This window comes from Camponotus floridanus, unplaced genomic scaffold (assembly GCF_003227725.1).
Source record: "Camponotus floridanus strain SB8 unplaced genomic scaffold, Cflo_v7.5 scaffold3, whole genome shotgun sequence".
NCBI lineage: Eukaryota > Metazoa > Arthropoda > Insecta > Hymenoptera > Formicidae > Camponotus > Camponotus floridanus.
Genome location: NW_020229436.1, coordinates 1,429,844 through 1,455,969, shown reverse-complemented (window position 1 = coordinate 1,455,969; position 26,126 = coordinate 1,429,844). Strand labels below are relative to the sequence as shown.

General features: G+C 33.3%; 1 protein-coding gene and 1 long non-coding RNA gene across 4 annotated transcripts in view; one reads left to right on the top strand and one right to left on the bottom strand.

Annotated features, from left to right (window-relative positions):
- LOC112638388 overlaps positions 1-25,229 on the top strand; it is a 96,056-nt gene extending 70,827 nt beyond the window's left edge. The window contains exons 3-4 of the long non-coding RNA XR_003122977.1: positions 24,763-24,902; positions 25,076-25,229. This is a non-coding gene — a long non-coding RNA (uncharacterized LOC112638388). The remainder of the gene's footprint in view (positions 1-24,762; positions 24,903-25,075) is intronic.
- Positions 1-26,126, bottom strand: part of LOC105257340 (nephrin) — a 243,633-nt gene that overhangs the window by 58,303 nt on the left and 159,204 nt on the right. For all 3 annotated transcript variants that reach the window (XM_011267899.2, XM_025409989.1, XM_011267898.2), the window contains exon 8: positions 11,199-11,325. In XM_011267899.2, coding sequence (XP_011266201.1) covers positions 11,199-11,325 — 127 coding nt within the window. The remainder of the gene's footprint in view (positions 1-11,198; positions 11,326-26,126) is intronic.

Below are 26,126 nucleotides of genomic sequence, written 5' to 3'. Positions count from 1 at the left end.
ACAAAATTCTTACTTAAATAAGCTATAAGCTTGAATAAAAATTATTATTACAAATAATTACTATTACAAATAATTTAAGTTAAAATAATTACTATTATATGTTAATGTCCTACAACAATTTTTACGAGTTATTGTAACTATTTTTTCATGTAATTTTTATTAATTTATTTAAATTAATTAATTTATATCTTATTTTTACATTACACTTAAAGTCACAATAACAAAAATAAATGTAAAGTATAGTGTCAATTATTTAACATTTTTAGTTTGTCAATAAGTAACATACGATGAATGAGTTATTTTAACTTAAAATTTAAAATGGACTTTCTGAGACTTTCTGGGACATGTGAAAAAATGTTAATTATAACATTTTATTTTTTACTGTGTATACTTACAATTATGCAAAAATAATTGTACTAAATTTTGGCATTAAAATTAAAAATCGTACTATAAATTTCTTAATATTTCTGCGTAAGTTTTAAACTGACACAATGAAAATATATACGTAAAACCAAAAATACGTAAAAATCATTTTCTTTTCGGTATTACCATTTGCCCAATGCAATCTACACAGATCTCTGTTGACATTTGCCATAACGCGAATTTATTTTCATTAGCGTAACAAAACTATGTAAACTATAATATATGTGGCGGATTACACGCATCTACATCAGCGAGATAAGTCAGGCTGCAAATTACACGCTTATCTTTCTTTAGAGCAAGTATTCCGACAAGTTGTTTAAGCCCCGTCCAAACAGATTGATTGATTACTCGCGCGCGCGCGCATAATTATTATTAGTAGCGTATACGTATTATTAACTCGAAGGTAGCGCAAGCTATATTCCATCGTAGCAACATAAGAGCACATAAGAGCTCATCGCAAAACACGCTCTGCGTTTCTACCGGTAATAAATAATCGTACGGCATCGGCCGCGAACATTTATCGCGAACTGTGATTTGTGGAGAGCCGCCACTGGAAAGGGAGAGGGGGAAGAGAGAAAACGAGAGACTGGTCGAGAAATCATTTTTGCCGGCCGGAAAAACTGTTTTTTATACTCTTTGCAAGATTCATTTCGCCTAATCGATTTTCCACCGACAGCTCCGCGACCGTGCGCGCATTTTTATCTTGCCGACGAGACTTGGCGGATATAAATACGCGGCGGGCATTTTATTTTTCCTTTCGATTAATTCACGTGGCGGACTTTATCTCGGCGGAAATTTTATCGCGGGTTTACCGCGATAATTCACGCCGAGGACCGGAAAGTCACGATACAGGGCAGGGTAGGTACATTGGAGCAGTTTGCTCTTGCTTTTCTCTTCTGGATCGCGTAGAAATTACAGACGGCAAAAAAATAATAGAAACTTCCGATATCAAATGATTGAACAAGCCAAAGAATAACTTTACATTTTTTCTTTACTCTTCGGCAGAAGCAATTATTTTCTCAAAAACAATGTTATTAATACCATTTTTTTAAAAATAATTATCCAAAAAAGGAATATATATATAAATGAGAAAAAAAGTCGCTCGCTCCATTTCCCTCATAAATCATTTTCACAGAAACGTCGAATACGCGATTGACTTTTCTGCTATTCCGAATAATTCATTCAGCTAGTGAATCGTGCAGCCTCGCTTTAAGTAATGTTCATCTGCGTTAAAAGCACGCGTGCGCGGTCGCGATTGCGGATATACATCCGTGGAGTCCGCATGGATGTACTGAGGGTGCACGGATTGTCCGGTAATGGGCGAGCGGAAAATAGCTTTCCGGTGAATGAACACGCGCTATGCCCTCTCCGCATTCCGTCCCGGACGACGACGAGAAGCGTCGTCGTGTGACCGAACAGATCGTTAACCACGTGATACGGACGACGCCGTCGACCCACTTCCTTCCGTTCCCTCCGTCGCGCTTAGAGCGCACCCCTGCATATTTCCTTCCGCTTCCTCATAAACTCGCCCTCCGTGCTCTTGACAGCTCGCCCTGCCCGTTGACGGTGAAATTTCAATCCTTTCGATCATTAATTTGTATTATAATTAAATGGAAAAAATCCTTGATTTATATTTGACAAGGATATCTATAAATAACGAGATTAAATCATTTCGAGCGATATTAATGTAAATTTTAATAGAATAAAAAAATAAATAATGAAGGCTAAATAAAATAATAATAGTAAATAAAGACTAAATAAAATAATGACAATAAATAAAATTTTAAGGGATTCTTCAATTACAATTTTTTCGATTAATTAACTCTATTCGATAAATGTGTAAGAACAGGGAAACGATTAATCAGTCTTACTTATTTTTACGTGTGATCCTTAATCGAATGATATTTATTAATCATGATTGCGCTCGTTCATTCTTTGAAAGCAACGGTTGCTCACAAATTTTCGCGATGAGCGATGGGCGCTTAAAATTTTCGCGCGCATGACACGGATTATTAAATTCTTCGATTAGATAGAAGCGAGGACATACAAAAAACGACGTCGAACGTGCTCGTACAACGGATGATCCGTGGCCAGCCACAGGTGGGCAATGCCGTCTATCCCTTCCAGCCCTTCTTTTGTTTTACCTCGATGATCCCTTCGCAAAGTCTTATCCGTGAGATATATTTAACCGTTCAATCAGAATTATTAGAGCCAATAATTCCGATTTTTCACAACTGTTTCTTCCGCTAAAATAAAATCGAATAATCGGATCTAAATATAATCAAAAATCCTGATGATTCTAAGAAAATTATATAGAATTAATTAATTTTAAATACTTCGAAAGATGATGCATGTCACTGTCGCCATTTCTAGGACATTTTGCCGATATGTTCGAGATAAATCATGGATGACGAGAGCCTATCTTTCGATCAATTTAGACTTTCTGAGCGCTCTATTATGCGCGTTACAACGCAAACTCGAATGAGCGAGCGCAGGACTGTGTCTGACGAAGTACACGCCGTTACTACTGCCGCCGACTCGAGTCTGACGTTGATAGATTCGTCGTTGTACCATTAGGCAGGATAGACTGCGCAGTTATGGGATGCTTTATTACTATAATGGCCGCCCATTTTCCCGATGAACGATCCGAGTTCGCCTGCGGTTACGTGGCGATACGATTGGCGATGTTCAAAAACGCCGGGTATCGATGCCATTAGTCATGCTACGCTTGAAAAATGCGTATCGATACTATCAAAATTATTTATACATCGCATCTTAAAATACAAACACACATATACCGTGTGTGACTCGCTTCTTTCTTAAAAAAATAAGAATCGACGCCACACGCAATAACACAATCGCTGCACATCACACATTTTCAAATTTTTTAATTATAAGTATAAAATCTGTGTGTTAAATAAAAGTATTTTCACAAATGTCACACGCTTAGATTTATTATCTGCGCTTTCTTAAAAGCAGATTTTCATGTACATTAATTTTAGAGATTTATTAATTGATTTCTCGAAAAGGAGAAATAATAAATGAAATTATTAATAAATTGTCAATCGTGAAATTCTCTCTCTGAAAATGTTATATTTATTTATCTTTATTTACATGAATCTTTTTATACTGTAAAAGACTATCGATATACAAAACGATGTCAACATCTGCAAAACACGATCAAACATGTGAAAAACCCAACTGGAAAATCTCGAATTGAAATAATCGGAGATACAATTATCACTTCGATTACACGAATAATTCAACTTCGGAAGCCGTTTTGGCGAATCGACCGGTTTATCGATCATTCGTTAATTGAATATCGACGATCCTGAAATGCATTTGTGAAAATTCCACCATGCTCTTTGTGACAAGATAATTGATTTTACCTTGCCGTAATTTTATATCGCTGATCAAGAATGATAGGCATTTGGTTGGCCATTGCTTTTCGCAAAAACATTTCAAATTATTGAGTTTCTGTGACGCGAACTGCGCTTTTATTGTAATTGCAACTTTTTGATCGTACAAATTAAACGTTGCGGTTTGCACTATAACGAATATTTTTTTTCGTTATTTTTTTTTCGGGAGCAAGGACCAATATTGGTCGTTCACCAGCGAATTATATGTTTCTCTCCAAAAATTATATCGTCTCTAATTTTTCGAACATTTTCTCTATGTTTGATCTTTAATTTTGATTTTTTTTTTACATTTTTTTATTTATTTACGCAGTCCCGTCTCGTGTTTTGCGGTGAGAGGCACTAAAAAATATTCGTTTCGTGACTATAGAATTTATTAATTTTATTTCATTATAATTATCTCAATAACACATCTTTATTATCAATACTTGATATCATACGTGATATCGCGTTTTTTGCAAATTTTGTCTATTACACGTCACATGTTCGTTGCATACGAGTCCAACCATAATTGCTATTCGTTACTGCACGTTGTTTGGCACGAGAAAATACGAGCAATGCTGCCATTTGGAATCTATCCAAAGTTGTTATCAAGATCTCTGCCATTGCATTCGCTGTTATAATATGCGCCCGATCATGCAAATCTCGTATCTTCCAAGTGTTTGTATTTAAATACAACGCCGAAAATTGCTATATGTATGTATTTAATTTAATATGACATAATTTAATATAATTTTTCCTCTATATCTCTATATTTAACATTTAATACAGAGAAGCGCGCATATTGTATTTTAAAATAATTAAATTTTTATGCAAAATGTCGGGTTTTAATATAGCGGTGAAGATATTATTTATACGTTACATACCTCTCGAAACCATTTGTCGGGTTAAAATTACGAAGCACAGCAAAATTTGATAAACGAGTGGGCCGAGAGGTCGAATCAAATTTCATTTAGCCGCGACATTTTATGCGTCGCCGACGCCAAGTCATAACGAAAGCGCCAGGAGAAGCCAGCTAACGAGAACAAATTTTTATTTCGCGTTCGTCTCCGTCCACGAAGATAAACTCATTTTACGGACGGGAGAAACAGAAAAATCCGGACGGCGCCGCATTATTCCCCGGCAAAAGTTCCCTGTGCGTCGTATGATGTAGGTGAACTGGCGGTTAAAAGTTTATCCCATCGTCGGGAATTTGCTGCCTGCTGCTGATTGCAGTTATTAAATTGTGTACGTCGGCCGTTTCTTAAAAACAAGATGATTAATATCACAATCATATGCATATGTCCGATGAGAAACGAAAACTGAATAAAAAATATTATTACAAAGGATCATTGAAAAAATGTAATCGACCAAACTAGCCAGAAAATTTTGTTTATTAATACATGAGTATTAATAAACAAAATTTTCTATTAATACATGAGTATTAATTTTCTATTAATACATGAGTATTAATTAAATTTTCTATTAATACATGAGTATTAATAAACAAAATTTTCTGGCTAGTTTGGTCGATTACATTTTATCAATGAGCCTTTGATTATTTGACTAGCGACATTAAGATATTTTATAACTTTTAAATATTATTACATTCGGTTTCTCCGCAGAAATTAATTTAAATTATTTATAAGATATATAAATCTTTCTTATAAATATAACTTAAATAGACTTCTAAGAAAAAAATTCCGAATGTCATATTTTTTATTAAATTCTTTTATACAAAACTCCCTTGAAACTTCCCGTTTCTCGAAAATCTAATTTATCTATTTACGGGAAACCGTAAAAATTCTTTCTGTACTATAGACATAACAGGTATGTACGTGCATGGGAAATGCAAACGTTACAAACTAACATGGCGTGCAACGAGAGCTGATTTCTCCGATGGCAGCTGTCACGCGTAGTTCACCGACAAATGTCAGTCCCTGAGATAAACAAAAGGGGAATGACGCGGTTGCGTCGGACAGTTGCATGAGTCACGTGCATCGATAATAATCCTTGCAGCTGCACAGAAACGTTGCCGATCCGTGAATAATGCTATTTTGGGTTCGTGCATGAAACGTGCGATCTCGATAAACGCACGTCTGTTCTAAAATTAACATATACGAGACACGAAATATTTCTTTTCAATAAATATATTTTAATAAATAAAATCAAGAAAGGGAAATGTATAACGATTTTTAGAATCACTTTTTTAGCAATAAACGTTTACATTTTTTTTCGAAATTGTCAAAGAGAAATTGCACAATCAGTAGTATATCGTCGAGTCGCTTAATTATAATTTGAGAAATATTATCACACGTAGATTAATAGATAAGAAAACTCACGAAGAAAAATATATATTTTATAAAAAATATTATCGCACGCTGATTCGTATTTAAAATAAGATCGCGATATATGGGTGGAAACAGAAAAAAAGATGTAATATATAGTTTTCTATTAACCCTCTAGAGGCCGAATTTTTTCGTGGCTTTAAAAAAATTATATAACGTAAAATCAACAAACCTCAACTTCCAAATACAAATTTTAAACAACGAATTTATAATTTTCAATTTTTTGGGATTTAGTTTGATATCTCAAGTTAGAGTTGATAATAATTTTATAAAAAATATATATTTTTCTTCGTGAGTTTTCTTATCTATTAATCTACGTGTGAGAATATTTCTCAAATTATAATTAAGCGATTCGACGATATATTGATTGTGCAATCTTGTAATCTCTCTTTGACAATTAAAAAAAAATATATATACATATTTTAATAAAATAAAAAAGAGAAGTATATAATAATAATTTTCATTTCTCTAGCAATCGTCAAGTGAATTCAAACTCTTCTCCGCGAACCCTTTTTGGAAATGATATCAAAGAGCGATTACAAGATCGTTACAACCAACGTATCGTCGAAAGCGTGATTATGATTTAAGGGATATTCTCACGCAGATTAATAGATGAGACTCGCGTGGCTGGACAATCGAGATCCCGTCGCGAATTCCTCGCGATTGCACCGGTGGCGATTAACCGTCGAGCTAATGCCAGATGCCCGCATATAACGCCGGACGCGAGGATAATACCGGATGCGGCCGAACGGGCCTGATCGGACGGGCAGCCGTAAATAAACGGATAACGATAGCTCTCGTATCTCGGCAGCGAGGGCGAGCAGACGTTCCACCGATTCGTGAGCGTTACGCATCCCAACGTTGCACAACGGATCGGACGGTAATCTCGCATTTTGGAAGAGAAGCGACCAAAGTGAGAAGGATATTGAATCACGGGGAATATGCGCTGCCACGAAAGACTTTAGATCTTCGTCATTCTCGTATATTATCGCGCGCTGATTCGTATTTAAAATAGATCGCGATAATGGAAACAGAAAAAAAGATGTAATATATAGTTTTCTATTAACCCTCCAGAGGCCGAATTTTTTCGTGGCTTTAAAAAAATTTATGTAACGTGAAACAACAAAGTTCAACCTCCAAATACAAATTTTAACAACGAATTTATAATTTTCAAATCCAAATTTTTTTGGATTTACTTTGATATCTCAAGTTAGAATTGATAATCCTTATAAAAAATCTTATTAGTTACTAAAGAGATGTTATGAAACAAGATTATATACGCCACATTGCAGCAAAAATTGAGTTGGATCAACAAAATATCGATATATTAGTATATGACTTCAAAGTCATACAAGTCTATAGAGGGTTAAAAACACAAAGAAGGAAAAAATATATAAAATTGTAATATAAATAAATAAAGATTTGCATAATGTGTCAAAATTTAGTTTCTTTAGTTAGTTTACAAAGGAATCATGGGAACTGAAAAATTCTGATTTTGATGAAACTTTACACACATGTAGAAAGGCTAAATAAATTTAAAAATTTTTAATTACCAAAAATTCTAAGGGAATAAAATCACCTTTTATGTAGAGCGCTGTTTTGTTTTTCTCGACGTATCTTGAAAATTACTCAAAAAATATTTTACGCAAAAGTTTTATCGTAAGAACATTTTCCTTTAATCACATTAATAAAATTTAAAAAAAATATAATTTTGCTTAAAATTGTTTATCAAAAATTATCTTTTACAAATTTTATTATATGGCTAAACAGAGGTATTCTTGCCACAAAACTAGTAAACACTTTTTGAATATAAAAAGCGCTAAACATAAAGGGTGATTTTTCCCTTTAGAATCTCTTTAGAAATTTTTGGGCTGCAAATTTACCCTTGCCCACACGTGCATAAAATATCATCAAAATCAATTTTCCAGTTTGCGAGGTTCCTTTGTTTCCTTTTAATTTCTCATTAATTTCATTTTATGTAATAGAAATATATTACCTTTGCTTCGTTTTGAACGTTGATTTAAAAATCAATCTGAACTATGGTTGATCCTAGTTTCCAATTTCAAAATAATCAATATTCATCAAACAAGATACCTTTTTTACGATGTCAAAATAATCGAGACAACGCGAGGCGCAAGAGTCTCGCCATGCGAGGCTGCAAAGGGTTAATATGCACGCGAGGCTTTTCCATTTTACCCCTTTTACTTTCGAGCCCGCTTGCTTAAGCAAGCACTAGCTGCTTTCTGCGCATGCATGTTTGCGTGCGCAATCTTGCCGCTGGTGCATCCATGCATCACGCCAGCTATCGAAATCGAATTAACATCCCTTTACGTTCACTCAAGGACACTTCAGACCAGCAATCCAAATTGTTACTCCGCGGCTCAAAGCGTCGCACGGGCCCTTGAGCAAGGCCCGCGTTTCTCTGTATCATCATTGAAGCGAAAACGACGTCCCGTGCTAATACACGCTAACTTTCGGGAAATGTAATATTGCCAATATTGCTTATCGCGGGACCGATATTCGCGGATGACTGCTTATGACTGCACGATAGTTTCGATTAAAATTGGTCAAATGGATTAATATAATGATCAAAATGGATTAATATATAAGAAGATATATAAAGAAGAAGCTGCGAGAGCATGTTGCAACACTGCAATATTCATTGAAGTTTTATTTTATTTTTGTGAAAAAAATTGTAATATGCGACGATGACAAGTTCGAATAATCGCATTAAAATTTGAAATTTGCAAAATGACTTTGTCCGATGATGATATCTATTCGACGAATTTTCTCATAACGCGATGATTTTAATTTAAATCGGTTTATTATTATCTTGAAATTTTCCGACGCTGAAAAATAAAGTGTAAAAAATGGAATTGTATTTTCCCGTTTGATTTCACATGAGAAATAATTTCCAATCCTTACGATATTTATATATACATACGATTGCTTCTTTTTACAATTGATTTCGATTCATTTCTCAAAAATTAATTTTTGCTCCGCGAGAAATTTCTAATGAGATAAAATTTCCGCGTTTTTCATTCCCGAAACTCATTATTGGTTATTAGCGATGCAGACTGGTATATCGGTAATTCTGAACATTTTCATTTGGCGAAGGTATTAACCGCGCACGATTATTTCCGGCTGTTTACTTCCGCGTGGTCAAGGCAAGCAATTAAACTGTGCAAAACCCTACCTCAATTTGTGTTGCTCCAATTTGTATCGCGGCAGTGAGTGCCCACCCTGTGCGAATGGCCATATTTTTTGCTACGTTTATAAATTCGAGCCCATTCAATTCGAAATATTACAAAATGCTTTATTTTAAGTGCTATCGAACGATTTTACTTTTGCAGATAGATTAAAAGTTGGAGAATTAATATTGTTATAGCAACTATAATTATTCCTTCAGATATTATCACGCTATTTCCTAATATTATGTCAAATTATGATTATGTCAAATTTATTAAAATTAATTTCTGAAAAACAATGAATTGGCTAAAAATCGAAAAAGATGTATTATTGAAAGATAATTTGAACTTAATTACTTCTGTCGAGTTAGTTTTTTCTTTATATTTCAATTTCCTCAAGTTCCAAGGGTATAATCAAATAATTATTTATAGCTTATTTACTACATGTTCGTACAACGATCATTACACCACATCTGTAATAAGCTTATGAAAATTTAATAACGTTTACAGCTTAGCTTTAGCTGTGTAACGTTATCTGATAGCGTTACGCTAAGTTTTTAATGGATAATAAACTCATTATCGTATCCCAACTGGATATTTAAATTCGGCTAATTATTCTATTTTTCGTTCATTTAATACTGTAATTTCGTTATCCTAAATTAGTTGTTTTCCCAAAGGGAATTAATTTTGCTAATTTCAGAATGCATATTTCTTTACAGCTGTTTTATAATAACTATACATATTGGTAAATAAAAATATTTGCAAAAAGTATATTAAAGTTAATATTTGCAAAAGGTATACTAAAGTTAAAATAACAAAAATCATTGTTTGTTCGATTGCAATCGAAGGTAATAAGTAATCTTCGAAATTGATTATTCAAGTCTGTTTAAGAGTACTTTAATTATTTTTAAATATATACGCATATAGAACAATACACACATATACATAGCAGAAAAAATTCTTTTAAATGAAAATATGTAAATATTATAGAATTTATTTAAAAAAAATTTATTATTTAAATATATATGCACACATTATATTAATAAATTATCTTATCGCGTTCGAATTCGAAATATTTAACTTCTTCGCATCGAAAAAAGGAAAAGAGAAGGGAAGATACCACTGCTCTAAAAGCGCCATTTTCCTTTAAGGACGACCGAGAGACTTACGAGGATCGTTCTTGTCTGAGGGCGATCGTATGGGGCCGTTATTCGAACGCGTTCGAATGAAATTCCGATCGCCTGCCTGCAGCCTTTGTCCTGGCGGTGATCTCGTCCCGTGTGCCGGCTTTTCGGAATTTATCGGAATAATCGGATTCATTCTTTCCCCTGGTGATTGGTAAAAGAGTCGTTATGACGGTCGATATCCCGGAAGAAAACGCGACGCGTACTTACGCGAAGTACATATTTACGTCGTGGCCCAAAGAGCGCTTACAGAATTCTGGACCTTCAATGGAACAATAACATGAATACCGACTGTTTCCGGCTTTCTTCCTCACGACGAATAACAGAGAAATTAAAGCTTATTAAAATCTTAAATTTATCGAAGCGTAGAGAAAGCGAAGCTTAAGCCGATACTGAAATAAAATATGAATAAAGGAATCTTCGTGCTTTGCAAATAACTCGCGCAGAAATCAATTAATTCATTCATTGCTCTTGAATCGATTTCCCGATAATTTTTTTTTATATAAACGGCCTTGTGTGTCTATACGATAATAATATCGTATAACATTGTGTGTGTATGCGATAGTAATATTGTTCGCTGACCGTTTCGTATCGTGACGCAGCTATGTTTCGCAAATACGAATTATCGCTATTATTGATCATCATCTGACTAGTACTTACAGTGCACTTGCAGCTTCCATCGGTCCTCGATACCGGCTTCCGGTAGCTTCGGATTCTCAGCACGACACACCAGGAACTTTCCCTCGTCCTCCACCGTCGGCGTGAATTGCAGCAGACTCATGCCGTCCTGCAATTGCAAGTAGCAATCATTCGTCTTGGCTATTTTCTGGATAGTGATTTGCAGAAATTTGTACGATACTCGATTCGCGCTTATTAAATAGAAATATAAAATTTTTCATGATATATTCTTTTCGTTGATATTATTAGAGATCATAAATTTCGGATTATAATTTGTAAAATATGATATTTTATTCTACATCAAAATAATATAATTATTCTACATTGAAATAAAAATTGATATATAATATATTAGTAATATTATATATTTGTTTATATTAACAATGAACTGCGTAAGATAGATTTGCAGGATATTGTTTAGCAAAATCATTTTTATATTTAATATTTAAATAAATAATTATTATTTTCGTGGATATATATATATATATATATATATATATATAAATAATATAATTATTCTACATTAAAATAAAAATTGATATATAATATATAATATATTTGTTCATTTATCCACGAAATACTCGTATATATATATATATATATATATATATATATATATATATATATTTCGTGGATAAATGAACAAATATATTATATATTATATATCAATTTTTATTTTAATGTAGAATAATTATATTATTTTGATGTAGAATAAAATATCATATTTTAAAAATTATATTCCGAAATTTATAATCTCTAATAATTTCAACGAAAAGAATATATCATGAAAAATTTTATATTTCTATTATATATATATAAAATGTTTGAATTATATACTATATATAATCGTCCATTTTATAATATTTTATGGCTGTTTTATATTCCGAGAATTACTGTCGTTTTCGCTTATATTATCCCATTACGAAAATTATAATCAGGACAAATCGCAAGGCGGAAGAAGTGGAAGATAAACGATTTCATAACATTTCTGTGTCATTTTTCAATTTTTTTTTCCTCCCACCTGCGCGATGGAAAATTGCGGTCGCGACGCATTTTTGTTTTATCGTCTCGCATAACTAGCACCTCGCGCTGTTTACGAGACTTTAAACGCGACGCCGAATAACCCGGTAAAGCGTACGTTTTATCGCAACAGCGAGACCGTACATTTTTCAAGCGCGAACAATGAACGCGTAAAATGTTAAAATAAATATGTGCGTTTTCGTTACCAGAAATGTGCGACCCCGTATTTCCTGTCGCGACCGCGAAAACCCAGGACGTCGAAAAATTACGGGACATAATGCCGCTTTATTATTATCATTTTTTCGGGGCTCTTTCACTTATAAAACTTATATTCCGGTCATCGCGTACATTATAATATCTGCAATTTTCGTTTTTCTCCTCTTTTATCGTTCTCGAATTCTCTCTCGGATTTTATGACGATGATCCTTTTATCGTTTATACGCGGCGTCTCCTTTGGGAATGCCTTTGAGAATTCGCGTCGGAAATTCATGTCGGACCCACTCGGCAATTAGGATTTCGTGGAAAAACGCAGGAAATATTCCGCGATTTGCGTCAGCGGAAACGATTTTTCGCGATGCGACAAATTGATGTAATGCAAATTACGGAATTGTACCAAATTTCGGTGACTAAATGCGACCGTTTCAAAGATTCATCCCCGTCCCGTTTAATTTCCATGACAATCGACGTCGCCACGAGGGAGCTTCCATAATTCTTTCTTGTTTCGCGCGGATTTCGCTCTTTTTAACCGAGAGAGATCGCGAATACCCGATTTTCTCGAAGAGAAAAATCGACTACGTCATCGCATTAATGACGCTCCATCGATTTCGCTCTTTCGATGAAATTTTCACTATCATCGTGCACGAGAAAAAGAAATACGCCTTCTTTCAATCCATTTTATTTCTCAATCTACACGATGCAATGTTAAATTCGAGTTTTTTACAAACTGCGAATTATTTATCGATGGGATTATTAAATATCTTGATATTACTGATTTTTTCTGCTATGAAGAGATATTATTAAAATTCTCGTTATATAATTATTGTTGACATTATATTGTTGACACGAAAGGGATTTCATAATTAATCTTATACATAACAATTAATCTTATGTAATTATACATTAGGGTGCATTTAAATTGGTTCATAATCACACACGTGCGTTAATTTAAATACATTTTTAATGCAAATAGTCAATGTAAAATTAACAAGAATGAATAGGGCAACGTGACGGGCTAGGGAATAATTTAATTACAAATTTTTAATACGTTGTGAACAGTAATTATGATAAAAAAATCACGCTATTTTTGGTCATCATTAAATCACTAAAATTTTTGTTATACCTGGTATCACGGATAAATTAAGTTTGTAATTATATATTATTTTAATTTACAAAATCCAATATATTGGGCGAAATGACTAATTTTTAAAGCATTATCGCGGCGAAAGAATGACAAAAATGCGGAAGGGAATCGCGAAGAATCTCGCTCTTTAAAACGACGCGTCTCAATTTCGAATTCCGCATCGACGTATGTGCTACAGAAACGCGACGAAAACGCGTTGGATAACGAAAAACGAGATACACGTCGTTGTATTCCAAAGAAGCGCTCTCGAAAACGAGCTTCTCCACAGAGTTTATGGCGATGGCGCTGAAATTTCGATGCCGTTAGTCATGTAGAAGAGAGAAAATACATGTCGATGCGCGCCATATGCCCGGCTTTGTGTGCGAATGCGTATGTATGTGACAAACTTCCCTTCCCCGTCATTCTCTTCCTTCACATCGCATCAAAGAATTTCAACCTTTTCGTTATTTTCCGTTTTCGCTTATTTTTTCTTCTTCTTTTTCCTTCATTTTTCCGTTTGTTCTATCTAGGCTTTAAATTTTGTTTGTTTCGCGCAAATTGATTAAAAACAATAAAGAATGAACGAACACAATGCGAGTTAAAAAGAGATTCGACGACAGCTCTTGGCGAAATTAAAATCAAATTCCCGATGGACGGTTGCCAGTCTCGGGTTGTACGTTTCCGGAATTTGAAAAACTTGGGGCCGAGAGTTTATCGGCGAAAATTCCGATGTCTTAACCGGTAGTATAAAATTTTCGAAATTCCGCTTCGTACGTCTAGATTACTCTGTAGCGTGTGTCATGCATATCGAATAAGATTGTATGTTTAATTACGCAAATTGTAAATCATTCAACGATTAAATAAATAGAAATAAAATATAATTTATAAGTGACAATAGATAAAATTAATATTCCATAAACAAATAATATAACTCAGTATTTTATGTAAGTAATTATATGAATAATATAATTAAGTATTTTAGGTAAGTAATTATATGAATTAGAAAGTAAATTATAATAAATGTAGTTTATTTAATTTTTTCATCGTCAAAAATAGTATATTTTTTTCATTATTATTTCCTATATGTTTTGTCATCTAACTGAGAATTCTCTTTATTGCATCGGAAATTGACCACACACGCAAAATTTGCGTATAACAAAAAAACATAAATTTATGAAGTGGTCCATTTATCTCCTCTCTCCTTATTAAAATAAATAATATAATTAAGTATTTTAGTTAAGCAATTAGAAAGTAAATTATAATAAATGTAGTTTATTTAATTTTTTCATCGTCAAAAATAATATATTTTTTTCATTATTATTTCCCATATGTTTTGTCATCTAACTGACAATTCTCTTTATTGCGTCGGAAATTGTGATCGCACACGCAAAATTTGCGTAAAACAAATAAATTTATAAAGTAGTCCATTTATTCCCCTTTCCCCTATTAAAGTGAATAATATAATTAAGTATTTTAAATAAGTAATTATATGAATTAGGAAGTAAATTATAAATGTAGTTTATTTAATTTTCTCATTATTATTTTCCATATGTTTTGTCATCTAACTGAGAATTCTCTTTAGTACGTCGGAAATTGACTGCACACGCAAAATTTGCGTAACAAATAAATATAAATTTATGAAGTGGTCCATTTATCCCCTCTCCCTCCTATTAAAATCAATATTCCCTTTGGTCTAGGGATAATAAATGGAATGTTGACAGGATCAAGTCGGTTTGCGAAACGTAATTGTACAGGTAAGACGCAATTTGCGTAACGTGTTCCGACCCTTTGTACTATGCCGCCGTTGCGTTCTCGTCGTGAAAGGGTCCGGGATTAACTTCTTCTTACCTTCCTGATGGAGACACGGACGAGGGGAAAAGCTGTAGAAACAGAGGAGAGATGGAGAGAGACAGAGAAAGAGCCTTTCCATCTTTCCACGTACATACACACAGCGCGAATGTGTACACAGGAACGTTTGTGTGTATGCACAAAACCACAACTCGGATCCGCCCGTCCGGAAACTCGCTCGTGTCTTCAGTTACCCGGTTATATTCGCTCGCGAGCAAGAAAGGTTTCACCAGGCTCTACGTCGCACATGTTAAATACATTTGTGCGGTATCAACGCGGTTAACAACGTTCCTCTGTTACAGAGTCATCCGTTAGGTAGACGGCTTAAAAAGAGGGCGGGCGGGGGGAGGGGGGTAATTTTTTTCCTCTTTTTCAATAAATATGCAGATAAATTTTTTTCTCGATATATAAATTTAAAAATTTATCGCTATATATCGAGGGAAACAATATTTCAAATTCTTAAGAATTGTAAGAATTGTAGTTAAAGTATCACAACTGTAAGGATATGCTATATCATTCAAATAATACGGAGAATATACTTTTACTCTAAAAGTCAACAAAAAATCTTTAAAAAATCTTTTTTTCGGTAATAAACGCATTATTCGGAAATAAAAATCCGAATTATATCCTCGTTACTTTCCATTTTAATATAAAGAAATACGTGTTTTTTTTCCTCACAAGACGAACGTTCGTCGTTTATTGTACTTGCAAGAGAGCTTTCAAGAAAGGAAATAAATCCGCGTCGTTTCTTTCAAGAATGCGTTCTTTCCTTTTTGTCTTCACCTGTCGTGTTAAAAGCGTACGAGCTTGACGTAAGAAAGCACGTGTGCATCAGCAAATATCTCTCTATCTCTCTTTCGAACCGACGAGAGATAGTAGTAATATCATGCTTGAACCGGACTATGAGATGGATAGGTACATATCGCTATCGAAAGCTTTTATATTATTGGTGTCACAGGCAGCCGCATACATGGAGCATGTATTGTAAATGCGGCTGTTGCAGCAAAGTATCATCGTTGTGGACTCGATAAAATTTAGTGCTGTCAATCAAAATCACTCTTCTCATCAGGCCAGAATAAAATTTTTAGAAATATTACAAATTAAGCTCCTTATTCTGTTCTCAAACGCTTTATATTATTTTTTATTATTTGGCAATCAAATTACGAATGAAATGATCAAACAAATATTTTTGAGAATAATTACATTTTCAGTATTTATATAAGAAAAACAGTTTTTATCAATCAGTAATTATTAAATTATTAAATTATCAATTATAATTACTAAATTATTTTGATGATAATTATTAAATTATTTTATTGTTATTAATTTTTCTCGTCGGAAATACGAATGCTTATAATTTCCGAATTTTTGAGATTTTGACATCTCGATATAATCTAAATGTGAAAGAACTCTATTTTCTTCACGTATCTGCTTTTTACTGCTTCGTCCTTTTTACGCATGATCTCTAGGACTCGAGTATCCTTGAATCTTTTTGTACAAAATAATTAAAATTGACTCTCTTTTCATATAAACGCTATTTGATTTAAAGCTATTATCACTTAACATAATTCCCTCCCGCGAATAATATCATTCTAGCATTCGCAATTACATCCGTCTGTCCAAATAAAACTTTTAACAGAAAGCCCGCATAATGAATTCTACTATCAAATCGTAAACCGCTTTCATTTCACGTGTTTTCTCGTTAAATGAGCTTTGCGTGGGATAAGCTTTTAAATTGAAAAGTACAGCGACGGATATTTCGTCTTTTGTTCGCGAGTGATTTTTGATATATCCAAAAGCACCGAGTTTCCACAACCGGCAGGAGAAACGAGCTTTTCAGTTTCTCTGCGTGCAACTTCGTATGTATGTATGCTCGTAATATAACGCGTTTATTATATATATTTCATCCCTATAATATTTCTCGCTCTATTATATTATTTTTATTATATTTGTCTCGACAATTTTTCAGATTCGCTCGCGAAACACAATGCGTTATGCGCTATTACGATAATTGTATTTCTGATAAATTCCCCTCGCTCTTTACGCAACGACACATGATCAAATTCCACGTAATAACGCAATATCGAAATTATTTATACGGCCGATTAATTCCTCGTGATCGTTAGCGTCGTCGCGTAAAATTGCACGACTAGAGACAAAGGTCGGCATAAATGAAGAGCATGCTGTCCATAATGAATTTATCCATAAATGTGGCATGTACTAAAAATGAAATAAGAGCAGATTATAAATTAATAAAAAAACGCGATTAGATAATATTGCATACTTTGTTGAAACAATTAATCTGAAAAATGATACTTATAATATGAGATACTTTCGTGTTAATAAAATATTTCGAACGCCATTATTCGTGTATCCTTAATATAGTTAATGGATCGATAAAAAAGCGGATACAAAAATTCTTGCAAATATAAGCTTAAGAGAAAAAAAGCAAAAGAAAACGTATACATAAAAAAAAGTAAAAAATACGCAGAATATTGGATATTGTCGGATAAATTTTTCGCATAAATGGAATCGTTTCAGGAAGCAGTCACACGTCTGCAATGGGGCATTTTCGACCGGTCGGAAAATAATTCACAGTACGCCTCGCATAAACGGAACTCTCGTTTCGTGACGCATATTTCTCGTCGCGAGAGATAACGCGCGGTATATTTTCCACCCGACGTGCGAGGTGGTTCGTGATAAAACTCCGGGACTAATAATTCGCGGTGATAAAATCCGTCGACTAATAATGCGCGAAACTGCGACAAATTCGAGGCGTGCCTTTCCGCAGGAAATTATTATGAAAAGATCGGCTCTCTAAAAATTAAATCGGATCGAATAATTTACCGTCGATCATCATCATTTTCACGCACTGAATGAAAAAAGGAAAAAAAAAACTACTTATGGCAAAGAGGTGTGCAAAAATTGCTTTTTCGGGATTACTCGTTCAGTGTAACGATTATTGGAGCCAATTTCACGCACCGATAAGGAATTAGTTGTTTCAATGTAATGATTATTGGAAACGATTTTACATATCGATTTACTGATAGATTTACTGATCGAATATTGCACTCGTACAATTCTATAGTTTAACCTTTTTTTTTAAAAAATACTATATTTAATAAAATCGCAAAAATTTTACTAAACGTCCTTGAATGCGAGATTAAAAATAGTTTAATTTGGAAACCATACTTATTTCAAAACTTTATATTAGCGTTTCTCAAATATTTTATTGTAAATCTTTTTAATATCACACATCTTGAAAAAATTTTTCTTCAGTATCTTTCACATTATAAATATTTAAAAAATTATAAATATAATAAATATAATTATATAAGTATAAAAGACACAAAATAATAAATATAATTTTGTCTCTTATTTATAATAAATATTTATAACAATTTTTTTAAACTCATCCTCTCTCTTCCTTTTTTCATATATCTTTAATAAGCGAGTACCGATACCTCGTTAATAGAATATATCTCGTTAATAGAATTCTTAATTTTTTCCACACAGCTGTAAATAAAAACAATATGTCCGAAATATACCAGAATTAAAGATTCACCTGAGATAGATTACACAGAGTGCCCCTTCACGATGGATTTAACATCCCGTAAAAATAATACGGCTGACAGATCACGTTTTACATGTCGGCCACCTTAATCCAGTAGTACAGCTCGAGCGCGAAGTCAGCCTTATGGTCCAGTGACGTTCAAACCGTGCAGGCGAAATAGGTGAAAAGAGTACGTTTATGCAAATACATTTGCTTGGTGGAGACTGTCATATAATAAAATGTATGTCGGGAACTTACTTTTGCACGTCTTTCACTTTGTAAGATGTAACCTACAAAACGCGATTACATAAGTCGTTTGCAGCTGCTTTCAATGTTAGACCAAGTTCCTTTTCCGGCTTGCATTCGTTTAAAGTTAACGACTGGTAACGACTTTCATGTTAAGTAATTTTCAACTCTTCTCTTTTTTTTTAACGTTTTTGCTTGCAATTGAAAATTATTCTTTAGGCCAATCTCAAATGCACATAATCAACGAAATTTTGAAATTTTTCAACTTTCAAAATATTTATTTGAAAATTTAAAAATTATGATATTCTACTTTGATAATATATTTAATGGATACGTTTATATCCTCGAACAGATTAATTTACATGAGAGCCAAGTGCGTACTTGTGCAGGCTTCAAGACATTTATTTTAAAATCAATTTATATTCACGGTAGCATAAGCGACAAAAGAATATCTTTTTTGTCGTTCATGTTTAATATATATATAGCGATAAAATTAATTTTCGAAAAGAAAAGTTTTAATATATTTTATTATTAATATATTATAAAAGGTTTTACTTTTGATAGTAAATAAATGTAGATATACAGACATCAGTATTAATATAAAGTACTCAAATGCTGAAAGTGAAAATCTTGTAATCTATAATAATTTAATTTTTATATGGCAACTTCTCTAATTTACTATAAAACGATAAGTATTTTTAGAAAAAATATAATGAATAAGGAAAACTGCCACAAAAGTAAATACTGCAACGTCACGTACAAATATGAATCAACCTTTACTCACGTTTCTCTGGATTTTATCCCTCTTCTTATCTGTCAGCACAGATAACCGCGTCTATCAAAGCTTCGACTATTATCGTCGTCTTCCTTTCTCGATTAAACGCGCGTGAGTGGCTGGTCGTGAGGGCTCTTTCGCTCAACTAATGGATTTCATGAATTAGACGTCGCCATCCGAGCCATCATCGTCGTCATTGACGTCTTGACCTCGAGAACCGACGATGTCTGATTAAACACAGAGCAATTCCCTTAAAACGGCGCGCGAATGTCGGCTATCAATCCCAAAAAGAGGAAAAGAGCGGTCTGTTTATTCATTTTATTCGATTCGACCTGGTATCTCCCATGAAAATTGTTTGGCTGTAGAATCGCGATTAATGGAATAATCTGTTTTATATATTTTTCCAATAATTTTCGATTAAAAAGTAAAACACGAGCAAGGAATGTTTTTTCTCTTTAATATGTCTTTGTGTAACAATCTTTAATAAGTTTAACAAGTAATAAATAAATTTGCATAACACAATCTTTTCAGAATTGAATTATGTTTGACTTATAAAAAAGCTCTATATCTCGAGATGTAGGTACACATCTTATTTCGTTAATAATATATTGCAAAATATTTATAATGTGCTAAAAGTGTTATATAATAATCGATCCTATTATTCTAATAATTTTGATGCACAAAGCGTTTCTCTTCGTGAGTCTATTTCTTCGAAAATTTCCGATCAAACTCTCTCTGAGTTCGACACAAACTATCCGATACGTATTCGAATGCGATAATAATGGCAACTTCGGATCGCGCATCTAATCGCAATTAAGTGAAACGGAGGAAGAGACGCGGACAAATATTTCTATGGGTGATTGCGATCTCGATTCGCCATCGTTAATTATCCAAAACACACGGTTGTCCCGGCCAGTGATCGGACGTGTGTTGACAAACATGTTTAGCAAACGCACACAGATCCCATCCGAAATTCATGCGGGCCGATTTTACCGAAGCTACACTTCCTCAAGCATTATACAATACATTCGTCGGCGACGGTTATTGATGATGCCCGATGCCGATCAATCCGACGCGATACGTCACCCTCCCTCAGATGGCCCGCGATCGCAATTACACGAACGCGCCGATAAATTATTATCAAGCTGTCTGTCATCCCCATGAAACTATTAATTCAGTCGCACCGGTGCATCGACGCGCCGATAAATTATCGTAGCCTACCGTTCGTCCCCCCTCCCCCTCGCTCCTCGTCCCCTCCCCATTTACTTTTTCACGTATATATTTTCTTTTATCAATATCGCGCAGCGTGTTATTTAACGATCGGCTGTTTAATGAAAATTTTCCCAGTCGAACGGGGCATTTTATCGGTGCAGACAAGATTTTGACATAACCGATGATTTATTCCTCTCAATAACATGATCCCCCATGAAGATTTTTCAGTCACCCGGCAGAATGTCAAAACGTTTCGATAGATTTTGAAATGCTCGCGATACCTTGCGCTTTTTTGGATTCTCATCTACATATTTTTCGTAATTTTATTGTATCATGTCACCGAATTATCGATAAGACAGAAAATCGTGCTCGCGATAATTCTGGAATTGTAATCAGTATAACGTATTAATTATTCCATCGATTTTTATTAATTTATATGGTATGAGCTCTTCAATTATCTCAAATCGATATACTGATATTGCAAAATATAGTATAATGTCGATAATTGCGATATTCAATAATGAGAAAAAGTATTAACAACTCGTGAAATTTGTGCGTTACTAAGTAAACTAATAGTCATTTTTATCATGTATAACTTTTATTATTAAATTCAATTTAATAATAAAAATTATTAAATTTGATTTAATAAAAATGTTCAATAATAGTTGCCAGATAAAAATTAATTTCTATATCTTTTTTAAATACATATGCATAATTATTCATAATAAAAGTATTAAAAATTATTAAAATCTATCAACGATAATGGTCTTTTAATGGAAATAATTTTCGAACGTACAAATATTTTGTTTGAATTAGCGCCGCAATCGTGCACGTCGTGTAGTCGCTTTGTCTCGAATCTCCTCTCACGATTCAACGGAATCCATTCTGTGAATGGATACTGAATGGTTGCATTCGGAGAGCTTCTCGTGCCAATTTCGTTAAAGCAAGTGAGACCGATTGTGAGAGAGAGATTTTTTTTTACGACGAAACGATCGGCACACACTGACTATTTTGCATTGAAATAACATCCTCGTTTTAATTAAAGTAGTTTGAATACACAGAGCATGCTAAATATATATTCTGCACATTATTTTTCAACTATAAATATTAAAAGTCGAACTAGCAAGAAGTGTTTCAATACCGTGTACATTTTGGCCGAGGCTATTTTTTTATAAATTTGATTTTAAATTGAATTTTATATAAATTTTAATTGTCAGGAAATATTTAATCTAGAAAATCAAATAAAGTCTTTCGATATATAAAATAAAGAGAGATATAAAACAAATCTTTCGTTAAACAAAAATCGACCAAATGATTTAAGATTTACACGACGCGTGTGGGATATCCTGTATACGTTCTCGATCTGAAAGCGCTGTTAGTAGAGAAGTCTTTATAAAAGACCCTCGGGGTTCATCGTCCCTCTGCGTAAATATACTCACCGCCCTTCTGCCGACATAATCGAGAGGAAAATACGTTTCGGCTCGTACACGGGGAATCCAATCCTTCTTAGGGCGAGATAGAGGGCTTTCATGAATGTCTCGCAATAACGTTTCTTATATTCTCAATGCTGGCTTTTCTGGGAGTTTATTATTATTAAGGAAAGAGAGAGACATGTTTTTTCGACAGATTTGCCAAAAGGAAAAGATCTCGCTCGTACAGCATCTCTTCATTAAAACGAACGTCTTCTGTCAAATCGATTTAAATAACAAAGTCATGAAAATACGGCATAAGCATGTCGCGTATTTAGATACCGACAACTTTCGTTAAGGAACAAACTGTTGGCAGTTGGCAGTTACAAATAGCACCTGCCTATCGATTTTTGAAGAATCGCATAAGCTGCTCAAGTCGCAAAAAATATCTGCATGAGATTCTTTCGCTGTAGCATTCCCCTCGGGAAAAGGATCAAAGATGTTAGAATTTTAGCTTTCCCACAGCTGGATTTATAAAATGGTAGCTGATTTCTAGCTGACATACGAGCAATTTTTTCTGCGATTATTGCTCTCTGTTTCATCCTGGAGGATGTTTTGCCGACTTGTTATCCCGATATCCGTTTTAAGAAATACTTTAAAAAACAATCCAACGATTTCGAGATGGATATGACAACAAAATATCATGTATTCTTTGTGAGCCATACAAAGATCGCTGGCTGATAAAAATTATTACAATTCTATGTGAAAAATCGCTGCATGAGAGTTATACTTGGAATGATGTATTTGCGCAGACATCGGATAACCCAGTTTTCACGGATGAAAAAGACATGAAGAATCAAGCACTAGAAAAATCATCAAACTCTTGGCAGACGGGTCATACGATGCCAACGTGTAATTAGACAAACGGTCTTCTCGGATGTAATAAGCTCTCGTATTTAATTCCTATCCGTGATAAAAGCGGTCTTTCAGTGCTTTTTCATTTGCGAAACCCTTCGGCGTGCAACGGATGAATGTGTACGTCTTTCAAAAGTAATTGAACCTGAAATTAATCGATTGTACGAGGATGAATCGTAAACGATGGAATTGCCATTATTCCCATTTCAATGGAGAGCCATCAAAGTTCTGACAGAATTTATCGCGATTCCCATCAAGCAGAAAAATATTTTATGGTTCAATGTATTAGCGTGTTTACATAATATTAATAAAAATTTATCATCGAATCAAAACTTAAAAATATATTATTGTAATATGTTAAAATATTTTAATAATCAAAACACATATAATAATATAATATTTCGATAATGTAGAGCAATATCTAATATAATACATTTTTCTAATATCAATTCATCGACAATCATGTTCGATTCGCACTTGATTTTGACCGCATCGGATTAAATTCAAAGGAGAACAGATCGGCACGAATTATTATTCCCAGATTCCCGACGAGTGGATCCCCTTGAAGTTATGCCAACCGACGCGAAAAACGATCTTTACGATAATATGTAAGACAGAACATGTCGAGAATTACGGTCTATCCTGTCACTGGCATGCTACCATGCCTGTCGCTTTGTCGAATAAGTTGACTAAGTATCTTTTTTAAAGAATCACTCCTTTTTATCTATTGAATTTTGTAATATTTATGTAATATTTAATATTTATATAGAGTTTGTAGTTTTATTGACTGAATTAAACCAATTACAAATATTCTTCAACAAATCTTATTTATTTTATATCGTCATATTTTCAATTGTGCTCCAACAATCGAGAATTACGCAAGATGTATTGAACATTTTTCTGTCGCCTTTTAATACATCTCTCGTGATTCCATCATGTCGTAGCGAACAGAAGTATGATAATGCAAAATCAATATTGAGAATCATGAAAAAATGTTGTAATACTTAAACTAGTCAGTAAAATTACAAATTGTACAAAAATTAAAAGCCAAACTAAGAGAAACTGCTTTAACATTAAAACATTAATTTAGATGCAATTTTGATTTATATTAAATTCTATATAAAATTTTATATTAATTTTTTCAAAAGATATTTATTTAAAAAATCCAAATTAATGCAGAAGATAATTTATACATTATTGACATAAATTCTCTTATTTTCTCTTTTCAGGTTATTAAATCTAGCATTGGAAATCTGTGCGTTATTCCGCAATCGTGGCAATCGTTATTACCAGGCTCGTAATGTCAAAACTGGAACGTATAATGGGAAGAGAGAAAAATATTCCACGGAAATAATCACTGGCGTGCAAGGTAATATCTCGTGAAAGAACTTATCGTGATTATCGAACGAACAGTTTCCGTGATCCAATTAATTATTGGATTGTCCGAGCGGATTATTACTGTTCGCGGAATAGCGGTACAAATCATTTCCGAACATCATATTGTTCCTTAACAGTTTGAAATTCGCCATTGATTTTTGACAGATGAAACTTTTGGATTCGATTTACGACGCAAAAAACATTTACAACACGTATTCCCACTATACTTACTCGCTAAATAACTTACGAGATCTTTTATCAGTGGAAATTAATTATTTCTCGCTGTCGTTCATACAAAGAGTTATTATTATGTACCAGACGAAGGCAAGTAAGTATTAATAAAATTATCAATTGTCGTGTTTTTATGAGGTATGTATTTTATTTTTATTCCATATAGTATATCGAATTGGCCGTAATATTATTCTCTGTCTAAAGATTCAGCTATATATGTATATTTCTTATCATCTAAAATAATTTACTTTAATGCCATTTATTGATCAATAATAGTAAACACACTTAATATTTTAAATTTTCAAAAGATCATTTCAATTTAGCATATGTTAATCACAATTCTAAATAGGGACAGTAAATTAAAATATAAGTATATTATATTACTTTTTATATTTTTAATATATATAATATACTCTTATTATACTTATACTTTTTGAAATTTGCGTATTGTTTGTTAATATTGTTACGTCCCTGATGTCCGTGTTCATCGGGACGGTTTCGATTAACACGGACATCAAGGACGTAACAATATTAACAAACAATATGCAAATTTCAAAAATATATACAATATATTATATATACAATATATTATACAATATATTATACAATATATATATATATATATATATATATATATATACAATATATTAATAAAGCATATGTATAAGAAAATCTATATATTTATAAAACTCTACACATATACATACACACACACATTTATATAACAGAAAGTTTTGATTGGAACACACGTTATTATCAAACTTTTAATTGCAAGTTCTCGGGAAAGAGCAAGTTACCAGTTGAGAATCGCTGACGTAGATGATACCAGATATAGCCCCGAGGTGCAATTCCAAATTATCGCAGGGGGTAAATACAGCGAGCGAACAAGGGGACGTTCAATCTCCCCATTTAATCGCCGAAGAAACAACCTCGTCAGGTTCAGCTGGAAAACCATTTATGTAGACATCGTCTTTCCGCTCTTGGG